This window comes from Acipenser ruthenus, chromosome 23 (assembly GCF_902713425.1).
Source record: "Acipenser ruthenus chromosome 23, fAciRut3.2 maternal haplotype, whole genome shotgun sequence".
In the NCBI taxonomy this organism is placed as follows: domain Eukaryota; kingdom Metazoa; phylum Chordata; class Actinopteri; order Acipenseriformes; family Acipenseridae; genus Acipenser; species Acipenser ruthenus.
The window spans coordinates 21,462,386-21,484,211 of record NC_081211.1 but is presented as its reverse complement, the minus strand read 5'-3'; the positions used below and the strand labels follow the sequence as shown (position 1 = coordinate 21,484,211).

The following is a 21,826-nucleotide window of genomic DNA, read 5'->3' as shown; positions in this document are numbered from 1 at the left end:
GGAGAAGCGAGGAAAGGGAAAAGACAAGGCAAGCAGCAGAGTTTTTGGGTGAGCGGGAGCAGATGGATAGCGGAAGCAGGGAGGCCCTCCAGGAGGGAGTTGTATTAGTCAAGGCGGGACAGTACCAGGGCCTGTATTAGGAGCTGTGTGGAGTAGTCGTTGAGGAACGGGCAAATTCTGTTTATGTTGCTGAGGAAGAAACTACAGGAGCGTGCCAGAGTAGAGATGAGAGTAGGAGAGGGAGGGGTTGAGGGTGGCACTGAGGTTCTTGGTGGATGAGGAGGGAGAGAGGGTGGTGAATTCAAGAGGAATAGATATAAAGAGATCAGTGGTGGGGGAGGAAGATGGGGAATAAAAGGAGGTCTGATTTGGAGAGGTTGAGTTTAAGTTGAGTTTAAGATGATGCAAGTGCATCCAGGACAAGATGGCCAAGAGACAGGTAGAGATACGAGAGGAGATGTGGGAGTCAGAGGGGGGAAAGGAGAGAAATATCTGGGCATCATCAGCATAGAGATGATATGAGAAGCCATGGGAGGAGATGAGGGAACCAAGGGAGTGGATGTAGAGAGAAAACAGGAGGGGTCCTGGGAGATGAGCCTTGGGGGACATCTGTAGAAAGAGAGAACAAGGCAGAGGGTGAGCCAAGCCAGGACATCTGGTACATGCGGTCAAAGAGGTATGGGGAAAACCAGGCAAGAGCAGTCTTGTATACATAATTCACCACCCATTAGAGTGCAGCATTTCTCTCTGTTGTGATTGAATAGTAAACCTATTTTAGCTCATATGGAATGGATTTAAATTCCTAACAATTATTGTAAATGTCCATAAACTGCCTGGTTTTCACATAGCAGGAAGTACACTGCAAGATTCCTGCACTGGTCTGATTTTTATGACCCGCTTCCGACCCGGACCCGCTACTACAGGACCCAACCCTAACCCGCAACCCGCTGCAACACCGTCTTCTTACCCATGACAACCCGCTTTAGTAATATCTGCAACCCGACCTGAACCCACAATGGTTTGTTCTTTACCTACTGCCTGCGTCAACTGACTCTCACATTCACACACAGGTGTATCTACCATTCTCCACAGATTGAGTTTGTACAATAGGCTATAGAGCATATTGTGGTCTGGATATATTTTCATGCCACCAGTTGAAAAGGAGCTACACCTGTGCTTTTGCAGAGATGTACAAGTTTTGTGGCTGTCGTTCACAAAAACATGACAGGTTTTACAAGCAACGAATCCAGGCATATGTTATTTTCATTCGCTAGGATTCCAAAATAATTCCACACTTCTGATTTACTTCACAAACTATTATCACTACATGATATAATCCCTGCGCTATCTTTTGTTTCACCTCATTCACAAACATTTTTAATATCACCAAGCAGACATGATAAAAGGATCTTGCGACGTATCAAACAAGCGAGAGCACTGCGTAGTCAGCTGACTCCTACCTCATCGCCTCTTGTTTTAGTGCAGGAAACACCAGTACAGGCTGTGTGGTCCAGTGGTTAAAGAAAAGGGCTTGTAACCAGGAGGTCCCCGGTTCAAATCCCACCTCAGCCACTGATTCATTGTGTGACCCTGAGCAAGTCACTTAACCTCCTTGTGCTCCGTCTTTTGGGTGAGATGCAATTGTAAGTGACTCTGCAGCTGATGCATAAGTTCACACACCCTAGTCTCTGTAAGTCGCCTTGGATAAAGGCGTCTGCTAAATAAACTAATAATAATTTACCTTCTAATACATTATTTGGGAAAGGGTTACAGAAGAGTACGCTGAAAGGACAGAAAACATTTTTGGCGATTCAAATTCAGACCCAAAAATTACATTTTTTTCACCCGCACCCAAACCGCAACAAAAGTTCACATTCCGACCTGAACCCAACGCGATGCAGCAAGACCAGAGGACCAGGATACGGACACACAGAGCAGTGACGACTTTAGATTAATTTCCATATTTTAAGGACATGCAGAAATAAATCTAAACACATATTTGTTAAGTTGTTTTAAGCAGTCAGACCTTTTCCACATGTGGATAAAATATGGTTAACCTAGACTTGTTTTCTCCCCCATGGGAATCCAGCTGAGTATTGTTTTAAATGGTGGTTTACACATCTGTTGCTAAGCAAGGGCCAAAGTAACAGACGCGCTGGGTTCTTGAGACTTTCTATACATCTGCTTAGCCGTCGTTAAACTCATTTAATTTACAGTGCTTTAAGTAATTTAATTTCTTTGGATCCCACTCAATCATATGTTGTGAATGCAGCTAAATGAAATTAATTTCTGATATCATGTTGCTGTAGGTTTGCGTATACTCCTAGCAGTTCCCTATTTTTGGTTGTTGCAGTGTGCTAAAGAGCTTGACTATATCTCTTTGCTGTAAAACATTGTTACAGCAGAGCCTATTTGGAGTTGGGAATGCCGTTACAGCATTTAGCTCTCAGTAATGTCAGATATGACCCTATACTTCAAGATTAACCCTGTGCTGATTATGTAGCATTTGTATTTTGGGTCTGTTTGCACTTTGGGTCAGGTAATGTGTTTAAATGACTGAATAAAATGCAGATCCTCAGATCAGATTACAGGAACACAGAAAACTAACCTGAACCTCAGTGCTCACTTCAGTTTTATATTGTGCTGAAATATCTGCATATTCCTCCTTGAAGTATTAAATCAAAGCAAAGATCTTTAACAGAACCGAAGGTTGGTCTGTGATCATGCTGATAACGGGAATACAAGGTAAGAATTTTTGTAAAACTGTCTGGTACTCTTGTAAGCAGCTCTATATCTGAGCAATGCAAATATAAAACTGTACTTGACTTTTGTAAATTCTTTATTATCAGTACAGAGATGTTCCATGGATACACATTATGTAATAAATCATTACCGAAGTAAACAGTCTTTAAAATAACTCATAAGTTTCAAGTTTAATGGCAAGAAAAAACTTTCCAGAAGATTCAAGGCTTTACATGCAAATGTAATGAAATTAAATAGAGTTGCCTTACTAAACTCTAGCGAAGTAACAATCTGAAATTCATGGTAAATTCCACATGTTTTTATAAGCAGCTTTATTACATTGTTCTAATTACATCATGACAAGCAGCAGCACTGTGTACACCATTAAAAGTATGTTACATGCCATACAAATAACATCCATAAAACACTATAACCATCAACCATAAAGCAGTAAAATAGAGGGAGTTTGAACTACAGCAAAGGGGTAGTCATGTTACTTGTGCTACCAAGCATGCCACAGCTCTAAATTCAACATTAATGCTATCATATACATCATATAAATTGCCAGCATTAAACATCTTTTTTTAAAAAAAACTATATATTGTGAAGATTTATTTAAGTTAATTTGCTAAAAACAAAAGTCTTTGAGGTTTTTCAGCAAGAAACAGAAATTACAAAAATGCAACACAATAAAAATACATTTATACAGCTATCTTACCCAAATCCTTCTGCAGACATTTAAAACTGTCGATGAAACCAACATCATAGTTATATCCTCTGGCAGCATTTTCTAGTAAGGTGAATCTTTTTATTATTTCTATGTTATGCATTAGCCTTAGTTTTATTTTATGTACTGTAATTACATACCCGTCTGAAAAAGAAACCATTACAATTACAAGTTAATGAAACATGTAATCAGATTACAGTATTGCATTACTCTCCAACACTACGTATTATACATGCTTATAGAAGATTAATACAAGTAACATGTTGTATATTATATAGCACTTGGAAGTTATCAATCAACCAGTTTTTATATTACAATTCACAATACAAATTTAAGTCAGGGCCAGATTAGGTTTATAAAAGGCCTTCTTGTGTTTATGTTTTGTTACAGCTTACATAAGTATTGGAATTGTACAATCGAATACATCATTATCTATCCACAGAAGACTACACAGTTACTTTGAACGTTGATGGCTGTGATAAAGAGCCAGTTTCAGTTTTCCTGGAACTGGTCCCTAATCTGTAAGAGGTCTTCTTTCTACAGCATCTCACTGTGCTTCCAGCCTTGGCTCTGAAATCCTCAGATATGTAATAATAAATGAAAGGGTCAATGCAGCTGTTGAAAGTGCTGAGAGCCAGGCTGATCATGTAAGGGAGGTACAGGTCACTGTGCTTCTGTACCATTTGGAATTCAGAGTAGTGGAGAATCAGGATGATGTTGCTGGGAGCAAAGCACACCACAAAGACCAATAGAACCAAAGCAGTGATTTTGGCTGCATGGACATATCGCTTCTCGCTCAGGATGAGAGCTCGCAGGACAGCGCAATTGCAGAACACAATGAGGCAAAAGGGGGCAACAAATCCGACGGCAAAGAGGCTCGCAAAGTAAGGGAAGAAGAAATTTGCTTGTTTTTCCTTGAGCAGAGCATCATGGCACGTGGTGATGTTGGGTTCTTTAAAGCTGTAGGATTGTTGGGTTAAACCTAACGGCAACATGGCGCCTATCACTAAAAACCAAACCCCAACGCAGAGGTAGGAAGCCATTTTCTTGCTTCGTAAGGTTTTGGCTGAAAACGGATGGACCAGGGCAATATACCTGTCAATGCTGATGAACATGAGGCAAAGGATGGAGCAATACATGTTGCCGTAGAAGAAAGTGGTCATAAGTCTGCACAAGATCTCCCCAAAAACCCAGTCATTGCCACTGAAGTGGTAGAAGATCTTGAATGGCAAGACCAGGATCAGTAGAAGGTCTGCAACTGACAGGTTGATGAGGAAGGAGGTGGAAGGCATCTTTTTGGTTTTGGCTATCAGGACCCATAAGGCTAGCATGTTGGCAGGGAGTCCAATGAAGATCACCACCAGGTAAAGAAAGGGGATCAGCAGCGAGGAGGAAGGGCCCTCCAGGTGCTCCTTAGCCGATTCCTCCAGAAATGAAGTTCCATTGCACTTGTAGACATTGAATGATCGTCCAGCTTTTGCACACACAAAAAAAAATACATGTTTATTACAATTGTATAAATAGACAGATATAAAACACATTATACGGAATGCACAAAATGTCTTTCATTCTACCCACAGCAGTAACAGTAGGAAGGCTGTTTAGTTTCATTAAGACAGTGTTCAGGCAGAGGGGAAGTTTATGTCTCTGTAGCTCCGCAGTGGTGGAATGACCTTCCTACAGATGTCAGGACTGCCCAGTCCCTGACCATATTCCGGTGCCTCCTCAAGACTCACCTCTTCAGACAGCACCTGTAGAACTCTTACCACCCTTCCTTAAATTTCTTTACTTGCTCTTATCTGCCCCCTATTTTACGGCATTTAATCCTGTACTTCAGAGTACTGTAATCTGGCAAGTGTTTAATCTGTAGTATTTTGTATTTAATCATATCCTGATGTAACTATCACTGACACTGTTATCTACTGTATTATTGAATTGTATTTTGTCACACTTGTACTTGCTTGAACTAAAGTCATTGTATTTATCTTGCTCTTAATTGTATTATTACTTGTACTGTGATACTTGAAATGTATTTGCTTACGATTGTAAGTCGCCCTGGATAAGGGCGTCTGCTAAGAAATAAATAATAATAATAATAATAATAATAATAATAATAATAATAATAGCTAAAATGACCTTGGATAATGTAAATAAACTGGTAGCCTAAACCATGGAAAAATGTTGTACATATTCAACCAAAAACATGTTTGGGTCACACTGTAGATGTTAAAAAGAAACAATCAAAATCATATTATTATTACTAACACAATTACACAATTGTGTTAGTAATAATACGCAATTAGTTTTTTTTTCTAGTTTAAGAATAGTAAATTAGAGGGGGGTTGTTCCTTTCAGAAAAAAAAATATGCCAATTTGAAGTCGAGAGCTTTGAAATTCTAAAATGTATGTTGATGTTGCTACGAAGAACACAGCCTTAGATCGATGGAGTGTTCAAAAATAACTGTAGCTGTCAAGTCAGTTGTAAATTGAACTTCAGGATATCATAAATGTGTTTTGATAAATATGCAATTGCTGCCCTCCAAACCATTTACTTTTTACAGCAATGTTACAGTCTGCGGCTTAACTATTTTACTCTTGTACAAGTGTTGGAGGTCTTGTGGTAAGTAAAGAAGAAGCACAGCTGCTTTTTGAAAAGCCCACATAGTTTTCTTTTAACCCTTGTACTGTGTTACTTGTGTCATTTCTCTGAAACAGTGTTTTCATGTCAAGTTCACATAGATGGAAGTCATAAAATACGTTACAGTATGTACAATTTGGAAAAGTCAAGTTCACAAATGTAATTAACCACAACTAATCAGAACGGTTTATTTACTTTGAAAACCGAAAAACACCGTACAAATGTACTTTTGCTAAACTGGTCCATTATATACGGTTTTATTTTTTACCAATTTAAAGAATTACCAGATCAAGGGCTTTTAGTATCCATAGCGTGTACAGTATCTGTTGTATATGCAATGGAAAATAAATATGACCATTCCAAAATATCATAAAATAATTACTGTACCAGGACACAAGCAAATCACCTGCCTACATACTTTGAGACTTCAAAATGCAGGTATATTTACTACACTGTGCTTTTCTTACATAACTGAATACATGTATTTACAGCAAAATAGCTACAGTACAAAAAAGTCTTAACAGATTGCTTGGTAAATATGTACAGTATGTTGCACATGCATTTTGAAGTGTATCCATTTTCTGCGATGTTGTCAGCATCCAAACAAGTAGATGGCTCTAGAAAGTTGTTACATTAGTTTACTAGCTTTTGGAATATGACCTAAAATGTGATTTAGATGAAATGTGCCACTGTGACCACTCAAGAGAAGCGTTTGCATAAACTTCAAATTACACATAAATTGCAAATGTAGTACAACACAGAGAAAGCCACTGAATTTCATATCTCCAACTTTAATCCCAAATTATGTGATTTTCATCTTTATAACCATCTCTATATATTTTACAAAAAATAATATACCTTTAATTGCTAGGAATTGCTGCCATGTAGTATTCGTGTTGAGGTGTACAGTAGTGACTTCAGTTTTTGCCTACAGTAAATGCCAACATGGTAAATAGAAATGATTAACAAATAAAAAAAACAATAATTACACTTACTGGGGCCAGAACAGTCCTGCTTTGCACAACCCAGTGTCTGCAGAGACACAAACAGCAACACAGTGAAGAATGCTGGTGGAATGCGAGGAGAATCCATTGCAGTTGCTTCTGATTTCCTCCAGTTCTTGTACTAACCAGAGAGAGGCTACTGACAGTGTTTCTAGTAGAGAACTAGCCCAGCCTTTTATCATTAAGTCTGCTGCACAGGAAACCAGCTCATAAGCATGAAGCTTTGTGACCTTTTTTTTAGATAACCGCCCTTTAATTGACACCCTGGTGCATTGCCAGTAAATTCAAAGGACAGTATTAATATATATTTGTCACTCCAGCACTTTATAACTGTAGTCTGCTGTATTGTAGATATTCATTTGCTCAAACAAACCATTTGTTTCTTGTACAATGTTCAATGTAGATTCTCAAAACTTTTTTTCTGGTGTTTTCTCCTTTCTAAAAAGAGAAAACACCAATTATAATTCTAAAATGAAGAAACTTTTAAGCCCCTAAATTAAACTTCTGAGTTGTTTATTTCTGGTTTGGTAATGTGTGCTAAAGACAATTTGGTGTTACTGGAAAGGCCTTGATAATGTAGCATTTGCATTCTTGGGGGTGGGGACGGACATTTTCTGCCTTACCACATTTATTTATTTATGCATGCATTTATCCACGTGATTAATAATGTAATTGACAAATTCAAATCCAGCCTCTGAATACCCGGAACATTTTTTAATAACTGCTGTGTACTGAAGATCTGTGGTGAGATGTTGTCCTTTCTTCCTTTTACTAGTGATGTCAATATTTCAAAAGCTGCACCAAAAGGTTTAGAAACGGTCTTTACAGGGTGTTATTTTTTTAGATTGGGGTCGGGGGGGTTTGTTGGGTAGGTGGCTGGCTGGTATAGGGGTTGGGTCCTCTTCAAAGACTGATGTGTCTTGCTAACAGGAAACCATGATGTATACACAGGAAGAGATGGATAGTGAAAACACATGCTGAGCCTGGCCTCCACCAATAGAAAACCAAATACAATTTTCAGAGTAAGTATTTATACTTCCACACCTCCAGCAATGTGGATCATAGATCCTGTTCTAGGAAAGATCCTAAATCTGATTATTGATTACCATACATGATCATTTGAACAAGATGACATCAAACATGATGCAGCTGAAAAGGGACCATAATCTGAAATGTCTATTCCAAGCATGTTAAACTCTAATGACCTCCTTTATGAAAGAGTACTAAACATTGTTGTGCACTGTGACAGGATAGTAAAGGGTTAGAAGCTGCAACGGTACGTGAATAAGTTTCCAAGTTTTGTTTACAGTCGTGATTTGGTCTCAGGCTTTCATTTGATGCAACTTAATAGTAATGGATAAAATGGAGTCCTATTTTTGGTTTAAAGCAGTTTCAGTTTTTCAGTTCAGCTGACACAGCTTGCAAATATTGTTACACAGTTACAGATATCTGAGTTGTATTCGGAAAAAATAAATCTTCACCTGGCATAATTAGGAATTCTGTTCAAAATAATAAAGAAAAAAAACACACATTTCAACACAAATAAAACATAACATTCAAGGCAAAAATAACAAATTCAGAACAAAAATGGAGGAGGGTAATGGTAAATGTTAGTGATGCAACCACACACACACATATAATCTCACACATCTAAGAACACAGTTTATTTTATTATATTGACAAAAAATGCTGGTGAAAATTGTGGACACTAAAAAAACTCTAAAAACAATTTGATAGGAAACACCTATTTATTGTCTCTGTGTTGTCCATCAACATTCTATCTGCAGTTTCAACGCTGTACAATAGCGTCCCCTAAAATTTGAAGCAACAGATTTAATTCTACATTTTCTAGCGACATGTAGACTAGTGTCGCCTTGGTTTTACACATCCAACCAATTCAGTGGATGCAGAACATGCAGTCTCAATGTATGGCCAAGTCTTCACACCATGCAGAGAATCTCGGCAGCAACTGCTGGGGGATGTTGCATGCTTGCCTTTAACAAATGACAGCACTTTTAGTAAGAAAGCAAGTACCACTAAGCTTATGCTTTTATAGTGCTCTGAAATATAATTTACTTATTCTTGTATAAATAATTCACCACCCATTAGAGTGCAGGATTGCTCATATGGAATGGATTTAAACTCCTAACAATTACTGTACATTTCAAAAAACATTACACTGCAATGACCCGAGAACTAGGATGCTAACACACAGGACTTCCCATTAGATCATTTCTGTATTTTAAGAGGATGCAGGAATAGATAAACAAACATTTGTTATGTTATTGTTTTCAGCAGTTAGACCTTTGCCAGAAAATCACATGATTCAAATGAAAAACATGTGGGTAGAATATGGTTAACCCAGACCTCAACAATGGGAATCCAGTTGAGATGTTTGAAGTGGTTATTTCACCTGTTTCTATGCAGGGGCCAAAGTAAAAGAAGCTTCTGGGTTCCTGTATACATTTGCTAAGCCATCCTTAAGCTAATTTCATTTATAGCTGTAACAGGATAGCAGCAGGCCCCAGATGTTATCGGCAGAAACGAGACTCAGAGGCTTGGAAGCTGCAGTTCAAAGCACTGCTGTGCATGTTAATTAACAAAACAAACACAGAAACAAAGGTTTACACAACACAAATACTAAACAAATTCTACTATTCCGGCTGAGCAATGACCTTCAATGACCTTCAATGACCTTCAATGACCTTCAATGACCAGTGTCCAAAACACTCATGTCAAACATCTACCCCAAACAAAGCATTTTCTCCTCCTTAAATACCATGTGGCTGGAGCCTAATTAACTATTAATCATTAAATTAAGGCTCCAGCCACATTCTCACATGTTTTATGGCAGGGAGGATATTAACCCCCTCCTTGCCAACCACCACCACCAACACACAAGTCATACTATTTACAAGCAGGGCCCTGCCCTGCCAGATGCTCCATAATTGCAATTAGTGTGCACGTATTCCCAACACCCACACACACTATTTACATGTAGGGCTTTTGCCCTGCCACAATAGCGCTTCAAGTAATCTGATTTCTTTGGATCCCACTCAATCAGATATTGTGGATACAGCTAACTGAAATACATTCACTTGCAAAATTCATTCCTGATACATGTATCATATTTTTGGTTGCTGCAGTGTGTTTAAAATAGAGATTGATTTTGGTCTGGCAATGTGTTCAAATGGCTGGAAAACACAAAACAGATTGGAATAGTATAAAACACAGGTCCTCAGATCAGATTACAGGAACACAGATAACTAACCAGAACCTCAGTGCTCACTTCACTTTTATATTGTTCTGAAATATCTGCATATTCCACCTTGAAGTATTAAATCAAAGCAACAGAACAGAACAGAAGGTTGACCTGTGATCATGCTGATCACGTTAACATAAAGGTAAGAACATGGATTGTAAAACTCTGGTTAGGTACTTTTGTAAACAGCCCTATAGCTGATCAATACAAATATTATCCATGAAACTCTACTAGACTTTTATCAATTTTTTAACATCAGTCCAGAAATGTTCCATGTATAATTATCATGTAATAAATCAATACCGAAGTAAACAACTCATGAGTTTCAGCTTTAATGGCACAAAAAATACTTTCCAGAAGATTCAAGACTTTACACGCAAATGTAAATGTAATGAAATTAAACTGTGTTGTCTATTAAACTCTAGTGAAGTAACATAATTTGAAATCCATGGTAAATTCCATGTGTTTTTAAAAGCAGCCTTATAACATTGCTGTAATGACATCATATGACAAGCAGCAGCACTGTGTACACCATTAGAAGTATATGCTACATACCATACAAATAACATCCATAAAACAGAATAACCATCAGCGTGAGCTTTATAAAGCAGGGAGGCTCTATAGAATTGCTTGCTAGTCATGAATAGCAGGAGACAAATGTAACTGGTATCTGCAGAATTAAACTCAATACTGGGTTCCAGTAAACTCATTCAGCCAGGAAAATAATGCATCTACACATCAATGCAATGATGGCACTCATTTTAAACATTGGGACAACAAAATGATGGAAGGCAACGGAACTGTACAGTTTTTAATGTTTCCATTAAAAGTGCATACTCACAAACCCTTAATACACAAACTACTGCTTAACTGTGACTATACTGTTATATAGCTTAGGTGCAAATGACACACACAGCCTACCACATACTGCAGCAAATAAGTGCTGATAAAATAAGATACGTTTTTACCCTCTCCATGTCCACATCTATATCAACTGGTAAGGAAATATCACTGCACCCATGACTATATCCTATGCCAGAGTGGTCCAACCTTACTGACTGCTGGGCTTATTGACAACCAGTGGCAAATATTTCCACTTGTAACCTTAAACAAGTTTGTTTTACTAAAACTAAAAATCTAACTAAATAGTAGCTATATAAAATGGTTAACTAGATTCTAACTAAGGTATTTGTGCATTTTCACTATACTTTGCACCAAGCACAACAGTTTACCTTTCTGTTCTTTTCAAACCCATCAACAGCCTCAATGAGATACTGCACTTCTAAATCAAAAGAGCCATCTACTGTAGGGCTCAAGAACCATCCATTGGACAGCCTGTTATTTGTAATACAACATTAGAGCTCAGTAGGAAATGCATTCAGATGGGTATCTGAAATGCAGGAAATCTGCTTAAAATTTGAGGAAACCGGGTTTCTGCTATCTTAAAAAAACACCTCTTCAGGATGCGCTTTAGAAAACACTTATCACTTAACAACAGAGAGCCTCACAATGAAAAATAATGATAACTAATACCAATGACAATAATAAATCAAATGCACTATGTCGTACTTATATGTCCCCCCAGAACAAGCTAACATTTATTTTCAAATACCAGTCAAGCTACATATTTACACATCTATAGACATATATAGACTGGGCGTCATTTCCAACGCAGGCAGATGTGGTATGTATGGTAAATACTCCTACAAAGTGTTTAACTGAGGTCCGATCATGGATGGATACACACTGGTTGAAAAACAGGTTTAGCGAAATGTAATCCAATCAATATTATTTTTGATGGCAATTCCATTTTACCTTTCACTAGAGCCGAGCGAAGAACCTGGGTGTTATCTTGATTTTTATAATAATTCTGTTGTCAGAATAGCTTTTTATCATTTGAGAAATGTTGCCAAATTAAAGTCTGTGCTGGATAAGAGGGATGCAGAGATTTTGATAAATGCATTTATAACTTTTCGTCTAGATTATTGCAATACTTTGTTTGTTGGTATACCTGTCACTAAACTTAGACGGCTTCAGCCTGTCCAGAATGCAGCTGCCAGACTTCTTTCTCATATTCGTCGTTCTCAACACATTACTCCAGTGCTCACATCCTTACATTGGTTACCAGTGAGCTACCGAATTGATTTTAAAGTTGCTGTAATAACTTAAAAGGTCCGTCATGGATTAGGAACATCCTATCTGCAATAACTACTAACTCTGCATATTCCTACTCGTTCTTTGAGATCAGAAAATACAGAACTTTTAGTTGTTCTAAAACGTTGTCTTACATTATCAACTGGAACGAGAGCTTTTTGCTGTTGTGCGCCTCACTTGTGGTACTGTATTCCAGTTACCATTAGACAGGTTGAAACATTGGATTATTTTCATTCTAAATTGAAAACATACTTTTTTAATGTGCTTTTATATAATTAGTTGTAACTAATATACATATATACCTGATAGCTATCTTGAGCTCTCTTGTTTTGTTTTTAACTTTGTACAACGCTCTACGATGCCATGGCATGAAGGGCACTATATAAAAATACATTTGTATTGTATTGTATTGTATTGTATTGTATTGTAGATGCCATGCTGTTTTGCTAGTCATGGTTGGAGGCCCACAGGGCCAGACCCCCATGAAGGATGAGATTTCCTAGGCCTACAGTGCTCCATATTTTGGTATCATCTGTGATGCCAAGGTCTGACACTGGAGCTAACAGAAAAAAACATTGATTTTTTTCCCCATTGATTTCACTGTTTCTTGTACTATATATTAAGACATGTCAGGTACAGTACTATACTACAAAATCAATAAAATCAGCTTTTAAAATAAGTGCAAAGTAAATCAAATAGTCAATGACAGATCACCAGACATTGGAGGTGGACACACACTGATCCAGTTCTCTTATAAAAAAAAATAAAAATAAAAAAAGAATGTCCAGTTTCCTGAAAAAGTCAAATCACATTGCATGCGAATAGAGATGTGATGGTTCTTTCAAAGTTGCAAAGGAAACAATATTTCCTACTTTGGGTGGAATGAATTTCAGAACTTGAATCTGAAAATAACACATAGCACGGGAACATTTTGTACTCTTCCTGTAGAATACAATAACCTGTTGTGATAAACTAAATGACTCATTACTGCATCTGCCATATTACAAATTGGTACCTGTATCTCACTTAAGACTGCATCCATACTACTGATAAATTACCAGTGGAGTATATGCTGTCTAAAGTGTGTTAATGTTCTCATTCAGTGTTATGTTTTTATATATAATGTGGTGGATTGTGAGTTACTTGTAAAGGTTCATGTAAAGGTAACCTTTACATGTAAAATAATTCATCAGATTATGCAAGGCAGTGTCGGTAATGTAAACATCATTATTGCATAGTGATGCATTCATCTTCTAATTCAAGAGATTACAGCAGTGTCAAATAGGCCTAGTTTATAGGGGAAGTCTCATTGGCCTTTTAAAGATCAACGATAGGTGTGCATTATATATGGGTGCAATGGCAAATAAAATGTGCTTGCCATGTTGCAGCTATTTGTATGTAGTAACTGCTGCAGGTAGCTGGCATGTTGCTGCCTGGAGCTCTCATGTTACACACAATATCTTATTATTTCTTAGCGTCTGCTAAGAAATAAATAATAATAATAATAATAATAATAATAATAATAATAATAATAATAATATCAGGAAGACTACATTGAAAACCTGGAGCTGAGATTGTTATTTTGTTAATAAAACCTCTGTGGACACTTGAACTGTGACCAAACCCATTCTGTTTTAGTTCTGTTGTCATGAACTGAGCCGACGTCCAGCCCCTACTCATATTTTGGTGATCCAATGCTTTTCAGTGGGCTAATAAATCCCATGGAGCGAGCTAATAATTCCCATGGAGCGAGCTACTGCCACCTTTTCATCACCTGGTTGACTGTCCTCTGGTAACACCGACAGCATTGACTTTCTCCACTATAGAGGACCATATGGCCTCTTTGGTAGCATAACTGATGGCTGAGGCTTTTCCAAATAACTCAATTTCATGTTGAGTGACCTCAGCCATAAGGACTCTCAGCTATTCCTCAGAAAACTTTTGTTTTCTTTCTGTGCACCAAGAGCACTTTGCTGCCCTTCCTTTGACATTTTTCTTTGTTTGGTTTGATTTTCATGCTCCACAAATGTCATACAGCGCCTACTGCTCTCTGTACTTATAACTTACCTCTGGGTTGTAAGTGTGGCCGCTAAATAGCTCAATGCACAGGCGGCTCTCATTGCAACCCTCATTATCATGATTGCGGCTCATTATTTGTGCGTGTTGAGTAAATTGCATTGTCAGTCTTCAGCTCACATAGGCCGTAGTGCAAAATAATTGCCTTTCCGCTAGGCAAGTTTGATTTTGCATCCGCAATAGTTTGCACTGCACCTATCCTTACATCAGCCCCTGTATGTTTGCAAAACCTGAAAACACAAGGGTGTACCAAGATAGAAAAACCTCCCAGCTTCATCTCTAGGCTTCTCATGAGTCTGCAGTCTCCAGGCTAAACACTTGCTCATGTCTCGTTCGAGTCTTATGAAGATAAGGAATAGTACTCCTAGTGGTTAATTTTCATGCACTGGGCCTGAGCTAAATGAATACACTGAATCCACTAAACATTATGAGAGACAAACACAGACACGATACTTGTATTACTGCCACAATAATACAAGTGTTTCATGACTTAAGTTTCTAACAATGTTTTATCATGTTTGAAGAATATGATAAAGTATTAAAGAACAATCGAACAAGAAACAATTAAAACCAGTTACTGCTTTCAGTCAGGAATACTAATCTAACTAAACCACCTTACATAATGCATGTATGATTTCCATTACACGAGAGTAGATGTTAAAACTTCATGCTGATTTGAACTCGGCTCTCGCCAAGATAAGCACCAACTAAGATGTAGCTTTACAGTAAACTAATGTGATCCAAATGTGTCTCCATCCATTTACGTTTCCTTCCATATGATGATGTAGATATCCTTCTGTCTGGTGTTAATGGCTGAAGTGTAATGCTGGCTCCAGGGATCAGCTGATTTTGCCTCCCTGGTGCATCAGCACACACAACGGCTGCGATGCTGGCTCCAGGGATCAACCACAGTGCGGCCTCCCCAGCGCATCAGCTTGACAACCGTCTAGATTGAGCTAAGTAGGGTACATCTCTGGGGTCTTCAAGTGGGCACCTTCCATCCTCAGTGTTTCGTCGACTAGCCCCAGACACCTCAAGAGGGCTCGACGGTGATTCTGGCGTCCCAGCATCACCCCCCTCCGTCCCCCACTCAACTCAGCCCAGCTTACTTACCTGTACATCAGCGTTTCTTTCTTTCTATTGTGCTTGAGATCCCCAGCCAGAATCTTTCCGTCTCAACCACAGCCAGTTGCTGCTCCTCTCTGCTGCTTCAGATAAGTTCTTCACTGTGCGACGCAACTCTTGGCCACTGAATCCGACGTCTCTGAGAAACCGGGTTGTAGAGTGTGCCACAAATCCTCCACAACACACTTCCACTGGGTAAATCCGGACTCTCCATCCTCACTGTTCCGCTTCAGTGGCTAGTTGAGCATACCACAGTTTCTTCCTCTCGTACACCTCATCTACAGCAAGGCGTGCTGATCCAGACCACAAGACAATATCTGGTCGAAGGTTAGTGGTGGCAATCTCAGGTGGAAAAATAAGCCGTTGACCAACATCTGCCAGCATTTTCCAGTCTAGCAGCTTCCAGTTGTCCTGGGCGAGGATTGGTTTTAACACCTTTTCTTGGTGGTTGCTCTCCTGGGCGGAGGAATGTTGTCTTTTGTGTGTAATGTTTTGATGGAACAGGTGGCAACTTATTGGTCATGTTACGTTTGTCTTCCAATGCTAAGGCCAAACATCGCAGCACCTGGTCATGGCGCCAAGTAAACCGTCCTTGGCTAAGAGCCACCTTACATCCTGTCAAAATGTGCCTTAATGTTGCAGGTGATGAACAGAAAGGACATGAGGGATCCTCTCCTACCCAGAGGTTTAGGTTCTGTGGTGATGGGAGAACGTCATATGTTGACCTGATGAGGAAACTGATCCTGCTCTGTTCCATTGACCATAGGTCTTGCCAGCCAATCTTGCGTTGTTCCACACTCTCCCATCTCATCCATTCTCCCTGCTTGGCCTGGGAAATGGCCTTTATACACCTCATCCTCCTGCTTTTGCACCTCGTTGACTACCAGCTTCCTCCTTTGAGCTGGGGCTGCCTTGTGCCATGTAGGAGGAGCTGAACTGACACCAAGACCCCCTCTTCCATGCTGAACTTGCCCCATGATATCACCAATTCGAAGGGCAGCCTTTGCATCTTCCACAGCTTTCTTTGCCGCCCACTTTCTTCCAGTTTTCAACACAGGTGCTGCCTCCCTTACACATTTGTCGCGTGACTCTACTAATGCTATTTCCAGTCTGACCTTGGTGCACTTAAACTCCTCGGTTAGAGCAGAGACTGGTAGCTGCAGTATTCCTTTACCATAAAGTCCCACTCTGCTGAGGCAGCGTGGAACTCTCAACCATTTCCTGATGTATGAACTGATTAAAGCTTCCAGCTTCTCTACTGTTGTCAAAGAAACCTCGTACACAGTCAGTGGCCACAGCAACCTCGGCAGTAGACCAAACTGAAAGCACCAGAGTTTTAGTTTGCCTGGTAGAGCGCAGCTGTCTATGCTCTTCAACCCTTCCACTGCTTGTTGTCTAACTTCTCCCACACGAACTGTGTCCTTTAGATCCCCGTCGTACCATCTCCCAAGACTCTTCACTGGCTTCTCAGACACTGTTGGTATTGCCTCACCATTAATGAAGAATGTTTTATCTACTACTTTGCCTTTAATTATAGAGATGCTCCTTGATTTAGTGGGCTTGAATTGCATTCATGCCCATTCAATGTTATTGGTTACTTTGCCCAATAACCGATTAGTGCAGGCTACTGTTGTAGTCATGGTTGTCATGTCGTCCATGTATGCTCGAATTGGTGGTAGTCGCATTCCAGAAGCCAAGCGCTCTCCTCCTACTACCCATTTTGATGCCCTAATGATTACTTCCATTGCCATGGTAAAAGCCAGTGGAGAAATGGTGCATCCTGCCATTATTCCAACCTCTAGGCATTGCCATGTAGTGCTGAATTCTGAAGTTGAAAAACTAAATTGCAAATCTCCAAAGTAGGCTTTCACTAAATTTGTTATTGTCATCGGTACACTGAAAAAATCAAATGCTGCCCAAAGAAGTTCATGTGGCACTGAACCATATGCATTAGCCAAATCCAGGAATGTCACATGGAGCTCCTTCCTCTCCTTTAGCTGATTGAATTTGTTGCCAGATCACACTGATGTGATCTAAGCATCCTGGGAAACCTGGAATGCCCGCTTTTTGTATTGAAGTGTCAATGAAGCAGTTCTTTAATAGGTAAGTTGACAATCTCTGAGTAATAATGCTGAAGAAAATCTTGCCTTCTACGTTTAATAGGGAAATAGGACGAAACTGACTGATGCTTGTAGAATCTTTTTCTTTAGGTATAAAGACTCCACCTGCTCGGCACCATGCTCTTGGTACAACCTGTTTTTCCCATGCCACTTTCATCAATTTCCACAGAATTCGTAGAACTCCTGAAGCACTCTTGTACACTCTGTACGGAACTCCATTAGGCCCTGGAGATGATGAAGCCCTTGCTTTTTTCACAGCTTGCTCTACTTCTTTACACTTAGGTGCACAGTCCTCCATTTGGTATTCTGGTGGATTGATAGGTGGGATGTCTGACGGAATTGACATAGGCTCCTGCCTTTTTGAATCTGTATGTGTTTCCTCCAAATATCTCTCCAGCTCAACCTTAGATGCTTTTAGTGTGCCATTCTTCTCACTGGTGAATAACTTCTTTACAAATTTGAATGGGTCTTTATAAAAGTTCTTGCACGCTCCTTCTTTTTGTAGCGTTTCCGTAGGCGCTCAGCTCTGCGCAATGTTGCAAGCTTATCTTTTATGACCCTTTGTAAGAGATTGAGTCCCTCCTTCTGACTTTGTTCTGCTCTTCTCCATTGCTTCCTCAGCTGTCTCCTTTCTCTAACTAAGCGTTCAATCTCCTGCTGCCGTCTAGACTTTCCAGGAATAGTTTGTACTTTTTCCTTCCTTTTTTCAACTCCAAACCTCTCACTTCCATATGCGTAGATGATGTCCCCAAATTTATCCAGCTTCTTTTCAACTGTTCCACTTAATCTTTCCAATGCAACGCAGAGATCTGTGTTTACTGTGTCCCATGCAGTTTTCTCACAAGCTCTTGGCCATTTAACTCCAGGCTTGTGAACCGTTGAGGTTCTTTTCTCTCTTATGCTGGTTTGTCTGACCGGGTTCACAAGGATCATTAGGTTCATCACTAACTGTGTCCATGCAAGTCCTCCTCACGTCTATGACAGGGGTGCTGATATCCTGCGAACTGTGGTTTGCTTCCTATCGCTGGATTTCATTCGACTGACTTGACTGACTTCGTAAGAAGTACTGATCAATGCGAGGCCCTTGTCCCTTCTCCCTCAAGCATTTCATTCTCCCTTGATGAATCTTCGAACCCCTGACCATTGTCACCTTGCTCCAGCCGCAGACACAAACCTGGAGTTCCATGTCTTTGCTAACTGCAGATCTTGAACTAGTCTTTTATGAAGTACTCTCCATACTCATATCCGTTTCCGTTCCTAAGTCGTTAATCGTGTTGTCCAACGCTGAGTCATCTTCCGCCCCCGCTCTCGCAGACTCTAGGGGTATTTTTCTCTTTAATTTCTTAGAAGCCTTGGGCGGGTGTCTCCAGCATCCTGTAAACACAGAGCTGGATACTGCCGACAAGGGTAGCTAACCCTTACCAGCCCCAATGGGGTGCTTTCCTCCTGTCAGCTGTCTCTCCAGGCTGTCACAAGGTCTTTCCCTTGTTGCCAGCTGTACTATTTACAGCAGTCACTGGACGTATCCAGATCTTCATGATTTCCATTACACGAGAGTAGATGTTAAAACTTCATGCTGATTTGAACTCGGCTCTCGCCAAGATAAGCACCAACTAAGACGTAGCTTTACAGTAAACTAATGTGATCATATTTAAGACATCTATAGTTCAGGCAATAAATATATGCTTCCCCTGCAATTGATTCAGAGTGGCTTGGTGATGTCAGTCAGTAGGTAAAGTCTCAAATCAGGATTCAATTACAGAGGCTGGGTTCAAATTCTCACGAGTTCAGTTGAGGATCGGAAAAAGAACGCTTTGGTATTGTTTGATTAAAGTTTTTATGTCCAATTTTTCAGTTGCCTACCCACCTTTCATGGCGTCACCACAACCCCTTTGCTCATGCAGTATGTGGTTACAATGTGTCTGCTAGCTATCAAGCTTACCTAAATGTTTAGATTCATACTACAAAATATTTAACATGTTTAAGCAGAATGCACATACTACTCTAAGTAAATATAATTAGAATGTATTAGTTTAAGTAAATATAAATCATAAGCTTATCACATTTAATTAATAAGTTATTATGTTAGTTATGCATCTTGTAACACCTTCACAGAAAACAGATTTCAGTCTACTTCCTCAAAAAAAAACACCTCTAGCGAGCAATACTACAAGACCAAACCACACCCTGACTTTTTGACCGATAAAAATACACTGTCTAGATGGATGTTACTGGGTATAAGTTTGTTTTTCAGTGAAAATGATTAGTTAGTAAGTAGTTGAGGTGTTGCTGCTTCGCTGAAAAGATGTTAAAAGAAAAGACAACTATAATTCATCCTTTAGAGAAAACTGCTGCTAGTGACCAGAAAGCGTAGGTTTATTTTAATTATAGAAAATGCAGTATGCAACTATACTTTATGATAAAAACTATTTAGCAGCAAGCAAGCTCTTCTCTTCAGGTCAAGAGGGACCTCATCTTTTTCTGTTCTCCTCTTCTCCCTCAAACAGCAAGGCTGGCCCCAGGCATCCAGTATCTTGCATCACAGGTATGGTGATCTCTCTCTGGTTGACATCTGTAATTTACTGTAACTCCCTCAGTCAATTCCCTACACTGCAGACATACCATGCTTCCCATGGCTCCCCAGTCTACTGGCTGTTTACACTTGAGGCAGGTTGCTCTTATTATTTCCTTTCCATTGAAGTTAAACACTGGCTCTCCTGAACTAACCTCAGTATAAACAAAACATGTTCCAGGGGAGCAAACTGTACAAACTTTCTTCTTAAATGGGCCCTGTCTTAGCGGGCACTTGTCAAAACGACTATCTGGGTGTCTTAGAGAAGCTTGTTTATTATTGGAATGGCTCACTCTCAAACCAAGTCTTGCAGAATCCCCTGCAGGACAGTTATGGAAAGTCCTGTAGTTATCCATCTCAGTCTGCTCACATAAATACACTAATCTGGGCTCACCATGGGCCATTTTAATGTCTCTAATATAAAATGGACTTGCCTCCATGTCTGCCTTTTTCCACTCCTCTGTGCTGTAGTCACAGTCAGTGGGTATTTGCAACAACAGATTACACAAGGAGCCTCCCTGAACACCAGTATTTATTTTATGTATTCTCCACACCGTGCCAGACTCAAGGGTTTTGATTAATTACGTGACACTTACAAACTCCATCACTGCCTATCCAGTACTAGTTAAACTATTGCAATGTTGTTACCAAGTAGATCTACAGCTATGGCCAAAAGTTTAGCATCGCCCTATAGAATTAACTACTGAAACCTGCCGAATAAGGTTATGTTAACATATTGAATTACATATAACTGTGTAGTTTTCCATATATTTCACATGAAAAATGTGACATTTCGAAATCTAACATGAAATACTGTACTGCTATTATGGCTTCCAGTAGACTTTTGCGATATCATTTTGTAGCCATAATTTTGATATTTTATTTAACTTTTTTATTATTATTATGTCTCAATCCTATATCTCCATTCCCCCCCCCCCCCCCCCCCCCCCGATCTTTCCCATGTTCCGTTCAATCTTAAAATTGTAGGTGTTGCAAAGCTTTTGGCCATAGCTGTGAACACTCGTAATAAATCTAAAATGAGTAAGTAAAGCTCTGTTTGTATGCGTGGCTTTCAGGGTGCCTGTTATACCTACACTTCCTCAGCCAGGTATTTGTGGTCAGAGCACGTCAGTCAGTCAGTAGGGACGTCGGTGGTTACTTAATGATATGAAAGAAGGCAATGAAAGGGGTAGTGAGACCTTCACTTTCCAGGTGAAATTAAAAGCGATTTTACAGTGGAAGTGAAAGTCTATAAAACTGTATATTATTTCATTCTTAAATCAGAAACCATTCATTCTCACGTGAAACCATGCAATGAAAGTGTGATAAGCAACTAGAAATAATGATTTTGATTGGTTATGAGAGTCGGGTAAAATACACTGAATACCACTAAAGTATTTTTTAAA

General features: G+C 39.4%; 1 protein-coding gene across 1 annotated transcript; it reads right to left on the bottom strand.

Annotated features, from left to right (window-relative positions):
* Window positions 1-2,851: 2,851 nt before the first annotated feature.
* LOC117973631 (proteinase-activated receptor 3-like) lies at window positions 2,852-7,245 on the bottom strand. Its single transcript, XM_058996823.1, has 2 exons — window positions 7,103-7,245; window positions 2,852-4,943 (listed from the first exon to the last, which is right to left on the bottom strand). The coding sequence occupies exons 1-2, from the start codon at window positions 7,197-7,199 to the stop codon at window positions 3,916-3,918; spliced, it is 1,125 nt and encodes a 374-aa protein (XP_058852806.1). The 5' UTR covers window positions 7,200-7,245; the 3' UTR covers window positions 2,852-3,915.
* Between the last annotated feature and the right edge of the window lie 14,581 nt (window positions 7,246-21,826).